The sequence below is a fragment of the Osmia lignaria genome, chromosome 8 (assembly GCF_051020975.1).
Source record: "Osmia lignaria lignaria isolate PbOS001 chromosome 8, iyOsmLign1, whole genome shotgun sequence".
In the NCBI taxonomy this organism is placed as follows: Eukaryota; Metazoa; Arthropoda; class Insecta; order Hymenoptera; family Megachilidae; genus Osmia; species Osmia lignaria.
The window spans coordinates 6,225,811-6,240,911 of NC_135039.1; the positions used below are offsets into that span (position 1 = coordinate 6,225,811).

The window sequence follows — 15,101 nt, forward strand, 5'->3', positions numbered from 1 at the left end:
AAAAATAATTGTTGCCAAAATATCGTATGTTTTTATGTTCTAATTACAGTGCGTTTATTCAAATGTCGCAAGAATATTCCTATCTTTTATTATAAGCGAGAATATTTTTATACTAAATAACTAACTTCTCAAAGTAAACGTGTAAATTTTCATTAAATTAGACCTATTATACTAGAAAAATAAAACATATTAGTTTGAACATCATTAAACAAAAATACAACGAAAATATCGTTGCGTTTAATCAAGTGTCGCGGACTGTAGTAGTGGGAATACCTTCATACCTCAGCGGTGGGGATGAATGGCGACGCTATCGGTGCTGCTTCCCGCATTCAGCATTCATCTTAAATAAAATTTCCACATCCACAGCAGTCATACGAATAAAATTAAAATATTGTTGTTCGTCTTCTATTTGAAGTTCTCTTAATAAATTATGGAAGCAACCGAATTCGGGTCGTCTTGAAATCCATTGTCGGACCCAAACAGATCTTTTTTTCTTTTTATTTAATAATAGCATTATTGCTGCTGCTACACGTTCACGTCTGCGCGGCATGGTGTTTGAAACTAAACTGGCGAGAAATCTCGGAACAGGTCAAACTACCCTGTCTATACAGTCCTGCAAGAAGTTGCGACAGTATTCTCTGACAGTCTCCCGCGCGACACATTTCTGTCGATACTTATTGCGGGAAGTTGCTTGCTAGTGTAAACGGCATTACAAGTATCTTCTGCAAGACTTCTTCGAGTTCTCTTCCTCTCATATTAAAGTTGCATCAACCTTATAAGAGTCATTAGTAACTTATTTCAGCTCCTTTATTACACAGTAACAGAAGGAAATGTAAAATTACTTGTGGACAAAACAGGAAAGTGTCACTGTGAGCGCGAGATATTAGGAACTAGTCCTATTGTGCGAGAAGTTTCGGCGAGCTGTTTGGACCTGCAAGTAATCGGCTGTCGCAACAAATTGCTGCGGGCGCATGGGAACTGTCGCGATCTCACTTGCAGTAACGTTTACATTGGCTAGTTACTGTCTGACAGTCTGTCAGGTATATGTCTATATATGTAGACTGATTTTTCGGTCGACGACTGCATGCTGACCCATACACCGCCAGAGACACGTAGGCATATATAGAATTCAATGTAGTATTAGGTCATCCCATAAATTCGTGCCGACTTTTGTATATATACATTTGACGCCTCGGTTTATTATCACAAGGCGATAAGAGACCAATGCACTTCAGTTTAGCTGTTCGAAGGCAGTCTAAAAGAGATTTTCGTGGGTATAGGATCGTGAAATAGTGAACGCATTGATTTTTAACAGTGAAAAATTATGAGTGAAATGCGTATTCATTTCCGACATCTAATGTTATATGAATTCAGTAACAATTGCGACAAACAATATATGTGCTGTTTACGGAGAAAGTGCTCTTTCATGTCGTACCTGTAGAAAATGGTTTAAACGTTTTAAAGATGGGAATTTTTGTTTAGAAGATGAGGAACGTTCTGGGCGTCCTTCTCAGACACAGGAAAACAAAATTCAAGACCTTGTAGAGCAATCGCGAAATTTATCAGTTCAGGAGATGTCAAACATTCTAGAAATACCTAAAACAACAATTCATAGACATTTAAAAAAGTTGGGAATGGTATCAAAACTGAACGTTTGGGTGCCCCATTAACTTACGGAACGAAACCGGCTTGATCGCATGACAACGTGCATATCATTATTTGCACGCAACAAAAATGAAGCATTTCTTAAACGCTTGGTAACTGGGGATGAGAAGTGGATATTATACGATAATCCTGACCGGAAACGAAGCTGGTCTCAGAGAAATCAAACACCTGAACGATGTGCAAAACCAGGCTTGCATCCCCGTAAAGTTCTGTTGTGTGTACGGTGGGATTATAAAGGAATTTTATATTTTGAGCTGTTACGAAGCGGTGATACTATAAATTCAGATAAATATTGTACTCAGTTACAAAAATTAAAGGAAGAACTTGCCAAAAAGGAAACGCCATATTTGTTTTTAAAAATTTTAACTAACTGCGATAATGGTTCGTCGTGCTGGCAAACGCCAACAGTTAAAACGCTTAAGAAAAGCCCTGTAGCAACTCAACGAGGTATAAATACATTTTTTTCTTTATTCTGTAATTTTAGTAATTATTCCGAATATTCTCCAAAGGCTCCAACACAACCCAAAGAAGAAGCTACACCATGGAGGTTAACCCCCATAGAGATTCCGGAGCCGGACTGGAAAATTTTTAAGAAACTGAACAAAACTGATCCAAGAAGGAAACATGCAAGGATCCTCAAATATTTTGGAAAATTGGCCGCATCCCCCAGAAATGACGAAGAAAAATGCCAGTACTATATCGGCCAAAAACGAAGATCTGCACAAAAGTCTCTTGAGGACAAGAGACCAACACAGGGGGAAGGCTGTAACATCCCACAAGAAGAGGAATAATAACAAAAAGGAGATTAATAAAAAAAAAATTAATTATTACTATTTATGAAAACATTTTTTTTTTTTCGTTTTTACATAATTAATTTTGTAACAATCTATCCATTTATTTTTGTACTCTTCTGATTTACGCTAACAATTATATTCACATTTAATAAGTTAAAAAGATTCTTGTATTTATTAATATTTATGATTAACAAAAAATTCTACTTACTAAAATAGATCGATAATTGTCGCGTCGATAAAAGATCGACATAGAGCGCGCATAAATAGAAAGAGATAGCAACAGCGCGTAGAAAGAGATAGCGATACACGCGGAGTCACGTACGCACAGTTCAAAGTCTAAACACTTCCAGTAGTAAAAGTACGTATAGAAAAAACTGCTACGTCAGCAGTTTCCAGGTATAAATACAGGCGTGCCGAGCAGAGCGAGCTCACTTCGATTTGGAGTTTGCTTTGAGCAGCGGTCGTGAACAGACGTGTTGCTGCTTCGCTCTGTGTTTACTTTCCGTCTTTTGCGTTCAATTGAATTCTAGTATATTGCTTAATATAGTGCTGTGTATATATTTTGTTTTCTCAGTTTCTTATATTTGTAGTTCTTTTCTTTTCTTTTTATTATTCTTAAGTGCGTTATTTAACAGTCTGGTTCCACCGGTTGGCCGCCCCAAGTCCAACCCTAGAAGGGTTGGCTTATTTCCGACCTGTTTAAGGTCTGGACCCGCACTTACTGCGGACAACATCCGTCGCCTTGCCGATGTAACGGTCAGTGATTTAGTTTCGGTTCGGTCCAAGACCATTGATAATCCGGACGATCCTCCGGAACTCTATCTGCAACTGAGGTCTGCTATCACCTCTGAGAAGATAAGCTCTAACGTTATCGACAAAATAAATTCATTGTCAAGGGTCATGTCTTCCAAGCAGCTTGACTTGAATCCGGCTCTGTCGGAACAACATGTGGAGTCCGATGATTTCAATTCTTCTGCTGCAGCAGTTGCCTCCACTTCTAAATCTAAGGGTAGAGCTGGTAGAAAATCATTGCGTGGCACGTTCAAGCGTAAGAGTGATATCTTGCCTCCTCCAGCTCCATCTAATAAAATTTATAATGTGGGGAGTCCTTCTGGAATTTCCGCATCACTTGTAAACGTGGAAAATTCAACCATTGACAACAATATGGAAGTTGATGTTGTTCCTTCTGTACGTGTGTCCAATAGATTTTCGGTGTTAGCGGCATTCCAATCTGCCGATCCTATATTAGTAAACAAAGCACCATCGACTTCACGTACAAATAGTACACTCGATCCATCTAAAGTTCGTGGGGCCTTGCCTCGTATCGTAAACACTGAAAATGTTAACTATAAAATTACGGCGCTTCAAGCTGAGTGCTGGCAAACGAAACACTGCGCTTTCTGTTGAAAATCATATTATTCCATGGTCACCTGAAGTCCGCTACTTGGGGGTTGTCCTTGACCAAAGACTAAATTGGTTGGCAGCGGTTAATAACCGCATCATTAAAACGATCAAAGTGGCTGGCTTCTTAACCCCTCATATCTGTCATAAATCCCCCCTCCAAGCGTCAATCAAGCTTAATATTTATAAGATTTGCATTAGGCCGGTTTTAACCTACGGTGCGCAGATTTGGTGGAACCTCATATCCAAGAGTACTCAGAAAAAATGCCAGACTGTTCAAAACAAAATCCTAAAGATGATTTTAAATAAACCGCGGCGCTTCTCCACCGTAGCCCTGCACGAAATGGCTTCCATGCCAACTCTTGGTGACTACGTTTCTAATATGATCACCAACTATAATGTTGATGATCATCCAAACCTCCTGGTTAGATCCACTCATTCTTTTCGCAGAGATGCCATACCCTTCAAAATTAAGGTTCCGTTCCCAATGATGAGAATGTAGCCTTGGCGTCTAATATCCATGTCTGTTTTAAATTCGTTTGAAACTTCTTACGGACTCTCGCACTTCGCCTTTAGTTCACATGTGTAGCTCCGCAGTACATGGTGCACTCGTCCATCCACCCTCCTGTAAATAGTGTTCTTAACCTCACCTTTATTTTTTATCCAATCATGTTCTGTTTAGTTCCTGTTTTGCGGTTTTTTTGAAAATTTTTCCGCACACTCCTCCTCGCCGTAAAATCATCTTATGCCGGTAACACCTTGTAACTTTGTGTTCTGTCGGTGAGAGGGCCTTCGCTGTCAGGGACAACAAATGAGAAAATGGTTTGAATCTGCGGGACGACGCTACCAACCATTTCTCTACTTATTGCCAAAAATGTAAAAAAAAAAAAAAATAGAGCGAACTCACTTCGATTCGATTCGTCTCGTGACGCTCGTCGGTGACGGGTGTGTTTATTTGCTCTCTGAGTTCCGAGTTTGTGCGTTTATTGTATTACTATCTTCTGTGCTTCTATTTTCTGTTTCTCTTCAGTAAATTACTCTTCTGTTAATATTTTCCTTATCAGTTCTTGTTTTCTTATCATTTAAGTTAAATAATCGTTAGTTTTTTATTAATTTTCATTTACTTTCTTCACCTTATTGAAACTGGCACCCCCGAAGAGGGGGAAACGTGCTAATATCAAGAGGATTGACCTTTATGGTCGGGCTAATCCCGTTAAGCGTTCTGGTCCAGCATTATCTGCGGCTAACATTCAAAGATTAGCTGAGACGCTAACCGTGGGTGAGTCTTCTGATGCTACCCGGAGTGGCGTGGTAAATTAGGGCCACCTAGGCGCTCATTCATTGTCGGTAAGTGTTGCTAATAGTATGGATAATAACTCGCGGGCTACGCCTGTCTCTGAGCTTGACTTAAGGGGGTATTCTAGTCTAGAATTTCGAAAAAATCGATTTTTTGTTGTTTTCATATTTCCAAAGTTTAGACCTTTAAGAATAAGCCTCTAAGAGGATTTACGGAAATTCGAATTATTTTCGGAGTTATAGTTAATTTTGTGACGCGCCAACTAAACCGGTCCGGCGGAAACGAATCAATAGTAGCGATAGGTATCCAGCTATCTGAATGTAAAGAAGGTAGTATAAATTCTTTTGTTTTCTATATATACCTGACAAACGAGCATCTCGAAGGATCTGTAAGCCTATTGTGACAGATATAATGAATAATAATGAATCGTTCAACTCGCTTATCTGGACTTTTGCACCTAAACATATACATGCTGGAAGTGACACCATCGAAATAGCAAACCACATTGCTGTCTGTATTTTTAATGAAGGTTTTTTACCGGTTTTAAAAATTCTGGATACAATGTCAATAAAAATTGGACCTGAAAGCCATGCATTCGCCAGCAAACGAGATCAACGGCGTATCAACCGCTCCGAGATACGAGCTTCCGAAGCTTCCAAAGAAGGCAGAACTGCTCGTATGGCTGAAAGATCTGCTAAAAATGTAGCTTTTGAGGTGGAGGAAGGAACATTGTATGAGGCAGGGATGGCTGATTGAAAAAATGTAAGTATAACATACCATTGAACCACTCAGACCGCCCGAAATGAGACTGCAAACTTTAAATGGGTTTTTCTCGAAACTACTTTTTTCGATACGGTTGACAAGATATCTCAAGTTCTAATGCACCGATTTACTTGAAATTTGATACAGACTTTCTTAATACTATCAAAATTATATCCACGTAGGGGTTTTTGGAATTTTTTTCTTTTACTATATTTAAAACATTCCCAAAATTGAAAAAAGGATGCAAACAAATGACTTTTTCTTTCAAAAAGACGCCATTTTGTGCAAAAAATTTTTTTTTCAAATCGGCTACGTCCAGATAATTCTACATCCTTGTTTAATAGAAATTAACCTTCATTTTATGTTTCAGATCACCAGGAGGGTTGGAATCTCGTCAACCAGAAGACACCTTTTTTTTTTGAGTCCCCACTTTGCCGGCCTCTACCGACTTCAATTTTGAATTTTTTTTTAACTATTATATATTTTTATACTTTTCAAGTATCAATAAAAAACTGATAAAAAAATTGATAATAGAAATATTTACTATTTTTTTTTTATTACGACCGTAAAATCACCTCAAAATCGAGCCTCTAGACTAGAATACCCCCTTAATCCGGAGCTGGGGCCCCGGTCACCATTGCATGCGGCCCGAGGAGTAGCCGGCGCCGGGTGTGGCCCCCGTCGTCGGCGGAGTTGGCCCGGGGGGGGGGGGGGGGGGGGGGGGGGGTTGTCAAAGGTTAGACCCTCCCCCTTGATGGGGTACTATGCGCCAAGGGTGGTTAGGTCCCGGTGTTGTTCGCTAGAGGTCCCAGGGCCCTTCCTTACGCCCAGTGCGGGTCACCGTGGCGGTTTTAGCCGGTAAAAATCCGGCACTACCATCCCCAGGGGGGCTGGGGGCGTCAGGAAGATTTCCCCCACGAAAAAAAAAAAAAAGGAAGCTCGCAGGTATACTGTAGACGAGTTGGTGCTGGTACAGATAACCAGTAACCCATCAACAGGAAGTAGTAGAAAGCTACTACCGAAATTCAAGGGGCCGGCCGTTCCATATTCGAGCGGTACTGCCAAACGACCGCTACGAGGTGGAAGACCTAAGAGAAGGGGTAAAACGACTATGAACAGTCGTTTCAAGGGGACGACCACGACGTGTGATGACCCGTAGAAACGTGTTGTATCCTTTTTTGATTAAAGTATCATTAAGTAGGAAAGGAAAAGCCCAAGGCGTAAGGCCTAGGTTTGCACGGCCTCGAACACGAGGGAACGAGGTGGAGAGGGGACAGTTTACCCGGCGACCAGGTAAAGTCCGACCACCACCGAATCGGAGCAACGGCTCTGACGTGAGGGTAAAGGCCCTCATTTTACAAGGATGCGGAATCAACGGGTTTTCTTCAACCCAAAAGGGAAAGGACGCAACGTGTGTCACGACACGACGTGTGTCTTCAGACCGAAGTACAGGTGCAACGGTACCTTTAATAAAGTTAACATCGAACCAGACGGGCACAACGTGTGTCCCAGGTAGGGTGATGTTGAGTAAAGGGTGCAAAGTACGCTCCGAGTCGATAAGGGATACGACGGTGTCCACAGTTGATCGTAAACAGTACAACGGTATTGTGTTACGTTGGCAATTAAAATTTAGCTTCAACGACGAATTAAATGTAAAGTCTGAGGACAGACTAGAGTCAGTATGGCCGAATGTTAGAAAATCACAGTAAGCGAGCGGCCGAGACGAGCCATTTGCGTTTTGTCAATGTGCTACCCCCTCAAGGGAAAGTTCCTTGCCTACAAGAGCAAGGCGGTCACTTCGAACACCTGTTATAGTCGAACACTTATAAATAGGTTGTAAACTAAAGTTCCAAATAAAATTTTTGAATAAGAATATTGAGTTTTCTGTCACACAAAAAACACATCTGAATTACCATCCGAGACTTAGCTCGAAAGGTTACTAGCAGGTAGCGAACAAACCCTTATACGGGTATAAGGGGAAGGGAATGTGTATAAGGCTGTTAATGACTGTGATGAGCATTCATACAAGCACTTAAGGGGGTAGACACGGCACGTGACCTCTCCGATTCGGGACGTCGGTATTACAGCAGTTTTTTCGTTGGATCTGGTGGAGCCACTTGCGTGGTCTGTTATGAACTTGAAAGGTTTAATTCTCAGCTGGCGTGCGCTCAACACGATCTAGGAACGCAACAGCGCCTCAAGTATTTTTACAAACACGTTCAAACGCTCATCTCGCCAGAGGCATCGCCACGATACGCCTGAAGAACGAAAGCGAAACATTGGCGCGTATTCAGAATGAGATGTACGCTGATCATCCTATCCTTCTTTCAACCCAAATGATAGAATTGTCCCGCTCCGATAAATTCTGACTGACCAAACGCGTGGATTTTATATAGCGCACCGAAGCACTTTTTATTTAAATGGAATTGCATTTTTTTTTTTACTTGTGTCAACTCCTTGAAACATTTTGCATAAAAAAGTACTATGGTACTATTAGAACTAATAAATGGAGGGACCTCGCGTCTACATATACAGTAAAAGCTGAATATATGCAACAGAGATTGGGAACCAGAAGTTGCATACATTCAGCCGAGATGTCGAATCTCGAATTAGATGCGACGACCAGCCAAGCATGAACGTAGAAAGGGACAGACAGTGGAGGAGAGAGAAAGAGAGGTCTAATGATCAAAGAGCCGAAACGTATCGGTGACTAATACTACTTCAATTATAAAACTTTTTTATTTTTGACTTTTTTTTACTGAAACTTTTACTAGCGCATTGGTGAAATTTTTCTGATTAAAATGATACCAAACACGATATAGTTTGAATGGGGCGAGGGTATGGGGCGCTGTGAAAAGTCCAGGCGGGCCGCAGTTAAAACTTAGCGAAAAGGGACAATCTCAACATTCAGAATGAGAGAAGGACAGCATGACTGTAGTGCGTCTCACTCAGCGTTCGGGCGATGTTGCCTTTTTCGCTTGCATTCGCAGCACAGTTCGAGTGACGTAATCAAGCTAACGCTTGATTCTGACTACGATTCCAACTCGGCAGCCTTTCTACTTAGATGCCACCTTATAATTACTAGCTGAACTAAATTTGTCACGTGACTTGCTCTGTAGTATCCAGATAATGGCGGAACTCGTCTTCGGGAATGCTTTTACGGGAATCGGTTATTCGTCCTTATATGAAAAGATCTTGAGCTGAATAAGGGCTCATTCGAAAGAGGAAGGTTCAATGCAAGGCGGTCAACTCACCGTTTGAGTCACAAAACTCTTTTAGTGACCTAAAAATGCTTCGATTTCTCAACTGCATTTTGTCGATTTTTTCTTCTACTTTCGACACTGATATTATTAAATATGGACATAATCTCGTTAAACCATGAGTTGACCGCCCTGCATTGTACCTTCCTCTTTCGAATGAGCCCTCATCCAGCCCTATGTGTTCTCATATAAGGACAAATAACCGATTCCCGTAAACCCATTAATAGGCCCATATTTGCCGGTAATGTCACCTCGCTGCATTACCCGTGTCTACCCCCTTAAAACAATGACTAGCTAAAATTTGCCCGAAAACCCGGTTTTTTGCAAATAACTTGAAAAACAATAGGAAAAAGTGTATCAACCAATACCTTTTATGAAACCTCATAAAAGGAGCAATCAAAACATGCATCAACATACAGGGGGTGCCATTTGAATTTTTCGAGAAAATGGAGGTTGAAAACTAAAAAATCGATTTTCGACCAAAAAAATAAACTTGATCGAAATAATTTTTCCATGGCATTATTGGTCACCATTGGCGTCACCGATTGCAAAAAGTTCATATAGAAAATTTCTATAGCTATCGGTGGCATTTATCTCGATGTGATTGGTTCGCGTCCAGCTTCTAGCCTCGCGCTTTGGCGGCGCGAGTTCTTCGAAATTCGGCGTCGTGCGTCGACGGGTGGGGCGCAAAGATGATGCTGCGAAAAATGGTTTTTGCAATTTCTGCAAAATGAGGGGCCAGCAGCGATGGACACGCTGTTTTTCAGCGACGAAGCGTGGTTCCATTTAAATGGATATATCAATTCCCAAAACAGTAGAACGTGGTCGACGACAAATCCGCACGAGTTTTTCGAACAACCATTGCACTCCAGCAAGGTAGGCGTATGGTGCGCCATATCCCGGAAACGGATCGTCGGACCATTCTTTTTCGAGAGGACGGTGACGTCCGAAGTCTATGAACAAATAATTATACAGTTCATTTCATCATTGGAGCCAAATGAAAGACATTGTTGGTTCCAACAAGACGGTGCCCCGGCCCATACGGCAGCATCAACCATGCAACTATTGCATGAGTTCTTCGGCGATCAGATCATCTCGCGTGGATTATGGCCACCACGGTCGCCCGATCTGACGCCCCCAGATTTCTTCCTCTGGGGTACGTTAAAGTGTCAAGTATACGCAAACAATCCCCGTACTTTGGAGGAGTTAAAAGAAAACATCCAAAAATCCATTTTGGAAATTACTGAAGACACTTTGAAAAAAGTATTTGAAAATATGAGAAGGAGGATAAGTATCTGCTTAGCGCAAAATGGAGGACACTTTCAACACCTCTTATAAATTTCAAGCAATCGGCCCTTATCAGGGCCACCAATCCTTAACGAGGACAACATGGTTCAATGAAAAAAATCAAATAGCGAATACGCTGGTTTCATATTAATAACAATCAGCCATAGTTTCTTAGTTCATCAAATTCGTAATGTTTGGCTCTCTGCCGATCGCGCCCGAGTTTTGCCGAGCCGAGCCGAGCCGAGCCGAGCCGAGCCGAGCCGACTCGAAGTTCCACTGCTCGTCGTGCATATGTACATTGAGTTGCATCGAGCTTGTCGCGGCGTGTGACTCTAACACATATTCATGACGGCAGTTGATTGGCTACAATCCCTCCTTCGCGTGTAGTGTCACACGCCGCGACGAGTTCGATGAAACTCGATGTACTCGTATCCCGAATCGAATCTCGGACCAGAGCTCAGTCGATTACTAACTTAACTGTAGGGATTTTTACATCTCTAGAATTTTTGCGCTGTTGCCATTTTCATCAATTTGCGCGCGCATGGGTTGCGAGATAAATCGTAGACCCTGTATAGAGTACATCCCCATAAAAGGATCACAAATGAAACTCGTACGAATGAAACATTTAGTGCAGGTAATTATCTCTATTCCAAAACTGAGTTGCATTCTACAATTAACTATTTGCATTTAATTTGAACAAATTCCAATTTTTTATCAATCTTTTTCAGAGGACAGATTGCTCGAATTCACAAGTAACGTGTATATTAACGTGAATATTAATTCAAAAAGATGAATATTATTTTGTGCAAAAACCACACACTCATCCTAACGAACCGCGCTGTATAGAAGTAATAAAATTAAAATCAGCCATGGTAGAGGAATGTAGTAAAAATCCTTTGTTCGCGCATGAATTTATACATTGTTAAATTACGCGCTACCACCTGATTAATTATGCGAAGCGCCGCGATCACCGCTAGCGCCGCGAAGCGAGACGCCGGGCACGTGCTGATTAAAGCACTTCGTCGTTCTTCATGGACCAGAACGTTTCTTCGTCTGTTACGGCACCGCAAGGTAATTGCTTTTAACTCCCCCTTTTGTTTTCGAGCTCGAATTCTGCCCACGGGGACTCTCGTTCGCTAAACGTCTGTTTGCGTTAATACATTTCGTAATCGCAATTCGGGAATACCAGTTTTCGAAGCATCTATTGCGATACGCGTTCGTTTGTCGCGTCGCCATTTCTCGCCGGTGGAATAGCGACCGTTACAACTGTGTCGGTTGCGTTATACGCGTTTGTTCGCGATTATACGCATTATTTCTATTTTTCCGGGAATTCATATATCCGGTTTTTCAATCCTATTATATTCCGATTTATATTTGGTTTACATTTATTATAATTTGCGGTTACGCGTTATATTACAATTTATATTCTGTTTTGTTACGATTCTGTTTTCTACTATGTTTATTTTATGAATATTCAATTTCATTTGATACTGTTAATTGTATGTTTTTCAATTGTTATTACTACACTTTGCATTTCTATTTTTTTTTCTCTTGCTTTATACAATAAAAGAGACAAGACCACTCTCTCTTTTCTCATAACCAAACAGTGTGATTTCTTTCGATCAGCCCATCCCACAGCACGTGTCGGACCTTTCCTTCGTAAGTGCTCCGGTACCAATTCGATATTAGTACAATTGAGAACGTACCATCATATCTTTCAGTAAATAATAAGGACATCTTTGACAATATTTGTCGTACAAATCTTGATGCAGCAACATATATTTCATACAATAGTATGAAATCGATAATGTCAAGAGAGAAGAGAAAATCTCAACCAGGTTTGCCAAAAACTGCGCAGAGTGCACACGAAATATTAAAAAATTATGATGTCGTGAAAGAAATTTACAAAGGATGTGCAATCTCAAATGATAACAAATACGCACTAATTTTCTCTAATACTACATTGCTAACTGCATTAGAAAATGCCAAAGAAATATATACGGATGGCACTTTTTCAGTAAGTATTTAAGAGAAACCATTTATATAATTAATACTTTTCAAGTGGAGAAAGTCTCTACATTTTGATCATTTTTTATCTTGTAACCGATCGATTAGGCCATCGATACGTCACATAGTGTAGGGGCCCGTAGGGCCAGCCCCACTATCATGTCATAGTACGAATCGCTCAAGCGTAAGACTCCCCTTCGCTGCCAGGGGCACCGAGCGAGGTGCCTGCCGATCCGCAGAACGAGCACTTGTCATCGAGGCTCCAATGCGAACAGACGCATATCAAGCTCAGATAGAATCAATCGAGAGATCAGCACTTGTCGCAAGCCAACCAACAGTTACGAGACATCGTACTCTGGCATCGCTTCCGAGATCACTCCCATGCTCCATGTGCAACCTGAGGCGATTTCCTTCGTCAACCGGGTTCATATGAACTCGCACGAATGAGGAAATCGCATAAGCGAGCCGTGTGACGTGAAGAGACTGTCGATGCCCGCGTATCATTAAAATAACTTAAAAAAGGAACTCGACTACAGGTACCCGTGTCAATGTCTGAAATCTCGAATATTCGGCAGCGTTGTCGCGTGCGAATGCTTCCGCGAGCGTACCGCCGTAAACCTATTTGTAAACTCGACGCGAGCGTCAAGAACATGGTATTCCGGGAAGTCGTAGTTGCTGTCTCCTCGCAAACAAGCGTAATAACCGCGGGTTTAAATTACTTGTGTATATCGAATGGACGAGAGCTACTCTCAAAACCATACAAAGAATAAACGTATTTTCTAATTATTCCTCGACTAACCCTCTGAGTGTCTCTTAGTTATTTCTCTCCTTCTATCAACCTGTCTGCAACCGCCTCTTGAAGGAAGAGTACGGTTACAATCTCTTATTAGGTTGTACCACAAATACCTCCTTTTCATCACCTCTATACTGTACATATACGTTACAATGACACGATATACCACTATTGATAATTTTTGTTACGCTTATCTCACATTATTAGATTAAAAAATGATATCAATTTACAGGGAATGGCTTCCATTTTTATTTTATGTGAATGTCGTACTAAGACAATGTACAAAGCAATATGGAGAATATTGGCGAAATTCCCCAAGTCTACGTAGAACAACGATGTTGGCAGCGAAAATACTTCGCTGGTGCGTCACTGCCGACAGCGGCAGCATCGCTCGAGCCCTCTTTGTTTACGCGGTCCCCTCTTTGTTTACGCGGTCCCCTCTCTACGCCGGAACCGGCACGATCGACGCCATGATCGATTTCCTTCTTCTTGTTCGTGTACTCAACGTGAAGGCACTTGTTTCTGCCCACGCGATTATTACGCATTAAAAAGGCTATTTTGTCTACGCGGTACGGAATTTCTCAGTCCGCGTCATTCATTAAATTTTTTACACTCCGTTCTAGTTATAAACAATTATATTTAGGTTTTTTCATTATTGTACAGTTTACGCGTTTATTGTGATATTTTTTGTGCCGTCTCAGAACTCTCGTGTGAACTTTTGTAAACAATTGCTTCTGTAACTATTCTTGTGTAATAAAGTGTTGTTCCGTTACATTAAGGTTCGCGTTTCTTTCCGCCCGCTCAGACCACGCAATTTCGAGAACAGAGAAAAATAGTTTGTTTTGTTCCACGATTGCAAGACAACTTAGAAACTGTCGTGTGTGATTACGAGAGAGCTGCTATGGAAAGTGTACGAGCACAATTCCTCAGGGATGCCATAGATGTGTGACGGGTACGCGAGTCCGACCCCCACCATACCACTAGCGAGGCGCAACACAGCGCCGCGATCGCGAGAGGGCCGCGAGCCGCGAGGCTCGCTCTCGCTAGGAAACTGAGCCGCCTGGCGAAATATAAGGCGGCCCACGAGGCCTAGAAGCAGTATTGCCAGAACGTCCCACAATGTCCCAGTGACTCCCCTACCGCAGTTGTTTCATCTAACACAAGCGCGTTGTCCCACGTGTCCGTGTGAGCTCTGCGGGTTTGGCAGAGTTCGGCTGCTCTCGTCATTTCTACATTATCGGCTCGATGCTGAAGTCGCTAAAGCACGTGGCAGCAGCATCGACGAATCGATAAAATAATATAATTTCGTCCATGGCAATATGGCTGAATTTAGAAACCAGGAGAATCAGTTCGAATCCCGATTTTACGGTTTCAGTTCTGATTCTTAATACATTAACGTTTTTCTAATACATAAAAATACATTTTTAATACATTAATACTATGAAATACATTAACTTGGAAAGCAGTTAAAAAAAGGAGTTGAACTGCATCTTTCTTTGATATTTTTTTTAATATTTAAGTTTTATATACGTACATATGATAAAAGTACGTGATACAGAAGTAATTTCTTCAATTAGATATTACTGTTATTCTAACTATTACAATACGTAAATTCGAAGACATACGAGGAAAATTGGTTAGGTTAAATTGTAAGGATATAAAGAAATTTCAATCTTCAACTGTTTGTCAGTTTTATTTCTTATTCCTTACAACTATTATAATTTTATTCTCTGAATGGTCATTACAATGAAAGATGGTTTAGTACAATTTGATTCCTCATTTGATTTGTTATATACATATCAGGTTTCTTGTAACTATTGCACCTGGTCCACGCT

At 41.1% G+C, this 15,101-nt stretch overlaps 2 protein-coding genes and 1 long non-coding RNA gene across 3 annotated transcripts in view; 2 read left to right on the forward strand and 1 right to left on the reverse strand.

The window, feature by feature from the left end:
* The window catches only part of LOC117609781 (uncharacterized), a 123,171-nt gene that overhangs the window by 58,694 nt on the left and 49,376 nt on the right, over positions 1-15,101 (reverse strand). The gene's annotated exons all lie outside the window — the stretch shown is intronic.
* On the forward strand, positions 5,777-6,532 carry LOC143305588 (uncharacterized). The gene is made up of 2 exons (XR_013062623.1): positions 5,777-5,919; positions 6,290-6,532. It is a non-coding gene; the product is annotated as an uncharacterized LOC143305588 (long non-coding RNA).
* On the forward strand, positions 9,927-10,517 carry LOC143305599 (uncharacterized). The gene has a single exon (XM_076689783.1). The coding sequence runs from the start codon at positions 9,927-9,929 to the stop codon at positions 10,515-10,517; it is 591 nt and encodes a 196-aa protein (XP_076545898.1).

What these genes read in the sequence shown, in the direction of transcription:
- LOC143305599 (XM_076689783.1), top strand. Translation starts at nt 9,927, where the DNA reads ATGGACACGCTGTTTTTCAGCGACGAAGCGTGGTTCCATTTAAATGGA.